The 3387-nt window shown below is 57.4% G+C and overlaps 2 protein-coding genes across 2 annotated transcripts; both read right to left on the bottom strand.

Moving 5' to 3' along the window:
* Window positions 1–341: 341 nt before the first annotated feature.
* LOC124771138 (protein argonaute 18-like) lies at window positions 342–1568 on the bottom strand (the record flags this gene model as incomplete). The annotated part of the gene is made up of 1 exon (XM_047249293.1): window positions 342–1568. A coding segment is annotated over exon 1 (1227 nt), but the record flags the coding sequence as incomplete, so codon positions are not given.
* Window positions 1569–2225: 657 nt separating this feature from the next.
* LOC124771137 (octapeptide-repeat protein T2-like) lies at window positions 2226–3044 on the bottom strand. The gene has a single exon (XM_047249292.1). It carries the CDS (start codon window positions 3042–3044, stop codon window positions 2226–2228), a length of 819 nt encoding a protein of 272 aa, XP_047105248.1.
* Window positions 3045–3387: the final 343 nt, after the last annotated feature.

The following is a 3387-nucleotide window of genomic DNA, read 5'->3' as shown; positions in this document are numbered from 1 at the left end:
TTCCTGTCCTCCTTTCCCCACCTAATCATCGTCCCTTCCTGTCCTCCTTTCCCCACCTAATCATCGTCCCTTTCTGTCCTCCTTTCCCCACCTAATCATCGTCCCTTTCTGTCCGCCTTTCCCCACCTAATCATCGCCCCTTTCTGTCCGCCTTTCCCCACCTAATCATCGTCCCTTTCTGTCCGCCTTTCCCCACCTAATCATCGACCCTTCCTGTCCTCCTTTCCCCAGCTAATCATCGACCCTTCCTGTCCTCCTTTCCCCACCTAACCATCGTCCCTTCCTGTCCTCCTTTCCCCACCTAACCATCGTCCCTTCCTGTCCTCCTTTCCCCACCTAACCATCGTCCCTTTCTGTCCTCCTTTGCCCACGTCGTCCTCATCCGTTTCTGTCGTCCTCCTTTGCCCACGTCGTCCACATCCGTTTCTGTCGTCCTCCTTTCCCCACGTCTTCCACATCCGTTTCTGTCCTCCTTTCCCCACGTCTTCCACATCCGTTTCTGTCCTCCTTTCCCCACGTCTTCCACATCCGTTTCTGTCCTCCTTTCCCCACGTCTTTCCACATCCGTTTCTGTCCTCCTTTCCCCACGTCTTCCACATCCGTTTCTGTCCTCCTTTCCCCACCTCGTCCTCGTCCCTTTCTGGCCTCCTTTCCCCACCTCGTCCTCGTCCCTTTCTGGCCTCCTTTCCCCACCTCGTCCTCGTCCCTTTCTGGCCTCCTTTCCCACCTCGTCCTCGTCCCTTTCTGGCCTCCTTTTCCCACCTCGTCCTCGTCCCTTTCTGGCCTCCTTTTCCCACCTCGTCCTCGTCCCTTTCTGGCCTCCTTTCCCCACCTCGTCCTCGTCCCTTTCTGGCCTCCTTTCCACACCTCGTCCTCGTCCCTTTCTGGCCTCCTTTCCACACCTCGTCCTCGTCCCTTTCTGGCCTCCTTTCCACACCTCGTCCTCGTCCCTTTCTGGCCTCCTTTCCCCACCTCGTCCTCGTCCCTTTCTGGCCTCCTTTCCCCACCTCGTCCTCGTCCCTTTCTGGCCTCCTTTCCCCACCTCGTCCTCGTCCCTTTCTGGCCTCCTTTCCCCACCTCGTCCTCGTCCCTTTCTGGCCTCCTTTCCCCACCTCGTCCTCGTCCCTTTCTGGCCTCCTTTCCCCACCTCGTCCTCGTCCCTTTCTGGCCTCCTTTCCCCACCTCGTCCTCGTCCCTTTCTGGCCTCCTTTCCCCACCTCGTCCTCGTCCCTTTCTGGCCTCCTTTCCCCACCTCGTCCTCGTCCCTTTCTGGCCTCCTTTCCCCACCTCGTCCTCGTCCCTTTCTGGCCTCCTTTCCCCACCTCGTCCTCGTCCCTTTCTGGCCTCCTTTCCCCACCTCGTCCTCGTCCCTTTCTGGCCTCCTTTCCCCACCTCGTCCTCGTCCCTTTCTGGCCTCCTTTCCCACCTCGTCCTCGTCCCTTTCTGGCCTCCTTTCCCCACCTCGTCCTCGTCCCTTTCTGGCCTCCTTTCCCCACCTCGTCCTCGTCCCTTTCTGGCCTCCTTTCCCCACCTCGTCCCTTTCTGGCCTCCTTTCCCCACCTAATCATAGTCCCTATCTGTCCTCCTTTCCCCACCTAATCATAGTCCCTATCTGTCCTCCTTTCCCCACCTAATCATCGTCCGTTTCTGTCCTCCTTTCCCCACCTAATCATCGTCCGTTTCTGTCCTCCTTTCCCCACCTAATCATCGTCCCTTTCTGTCCTCCTTTCCCCACCTAATCATCGTCCCTTTCTGTCCTCCTTTCCCCACCTAATCATCGTCCCTTTCTGTCCTCCTTTCCCCACCTAATCATCGTCCCTTTCTGTCCTCCTTTCCCCACCTAATCATCGTCCCTTTCTGTCCTCCTTTCCCCACCTAATCATCGTCCCTTTCTGTCCTCCTTTCCCCACCTAATCATCGTCCCTTTCTGTCCTCCTTTCCCCACCTAATCATCGTCCCTTCCTGTCCTCCTTTCCCCACCTAATCATCGTCCCTTTCTGTCCTCCTTTCCCCACCTAATCATCGTCCCTTTCTGTCCGCCTTTCCCCACCTAATCATCGTCCCTTTCTGTCCGCCTTTCCCCACCTAATCATCGTCCCTTTCTGTCCGCCTTTCCCCACCTAATCATCGACCCTTCCTGTCCTCCTTTCCCCAGCTAATCATCGACCCTTCCTGTCCTCCTTTCCCCACCTAACCATCGTCCCTTCCTGTCCTCCTTTCCCCACCTAACCATCGTCCCTTCCTGTCCTCCTTTCCCCACCTAACCATCGTCCCTTTCTGTCCTCCTTTGCCCACGTCGTCCTCATCCGTTTCTGTCGTCCTCCTTTGCCCACGTCGTCCACATCCGTTTCTGTCGTCCTCCTTTCCCCACGTCTTCCACATCCGTTTCTGTCCTCCTTTCCCCACGTCTTCCACATCCGTTTCTGTCCTCCTTTCCCCACGTTTTCCACATCCGTTTCTGTCCTCCTTTCCCCACGTCTTCCACATCCGTTTCTGTCCTCCTTTCCCCACCTCGTCCTCGTCCCTTTCTGGCCTCCTTTCCCCACCTCGTCCTCGTCCCTTTCTGGCCTCCTTTCCCCACCTCGTCCTCGTCCCTTTCTGGCCTCCTTTCCCCACCTCGTCCTCGTCCCTTTCTGGCCTCCTTTCCCCACCTCGTCCTCGTCCCTTTCTGGCCTCCTTTTCCCACCTCGTCCTCGTCCCTTTCTGGCCTCCTTTTCCCACCTCGTCCTCGTCCCTTTCTGGCCTCCTTTCCCCACCTCGTCCTCGTCCCTTTCTGGCCTCCTTTCCACACCTCGTCCTCGTCCCTTTCTGGCCTCCTTTCCACACCTCGTCCTCGTCCCTTTCTGGCCTCCTTTCCACACCTCGTCCTCGTCCCTTTCTGGCCTCCTTTCCACACCTCGTCCTCGTCCCTTTCTGGCCTCCTTTCCCCACCTCGTCCTCGTCCCTTTCTGGCCTCCTTTCCCCACCTCGTCCTCGTCCCTTTCTGGCCTCCTTTCCCCACCTCGTCCTCGTCCCTTTCTTTCCTCCTTTCCCCACCTAATCATCGTCCCTTTCTGTCCTCCTTTCCCCACCTAATCATCGTCCCTTTCTGTCCTCCTTTCCCCACCTAATCATCGTCCCTTTCTGTCCTCCTTTCCCCACCTAATCATCGTCCCTTTCTGTCGTCCTTTCCCCACCTAACCATCGTCCCTTTCTGTCGTCCTTTCCCCACCTAACCATCGTCCCTTCCTGTCGTCCTTTCCCCACCTAACCATCATCCCTTCCTGTCCTCCTTTCCCCACGTCGTCCTCATCCCTTTCTGACCTCCTTTCCCCACGTCGTCCTCATCCCTTTCTGACCTCCTTTCCCCACGTCGTCCTCATCCGTTTCTGTCCTCCTTTCCCCACG

This window comes from Schistocerca piceifrons, unplaced genomic scaffold, assembly GCF_021461385.2.
Source record: "Schistocerca piceifrons isolate TAMUIC-IGC-003096 unplaced genomic scaffold, iqSchPice1.1 HiC_scaffold_896, whole genome shotgun sequence".
NCBI lineage: Eukaryota > Metazoa > Arthropoda > Insecta > Orthoptera > Acrididae > Schistocerca > Schistocerca piceifrons.
This window is presented reverse-complemented; position numbering and strand designations above follow the sequence as displayed.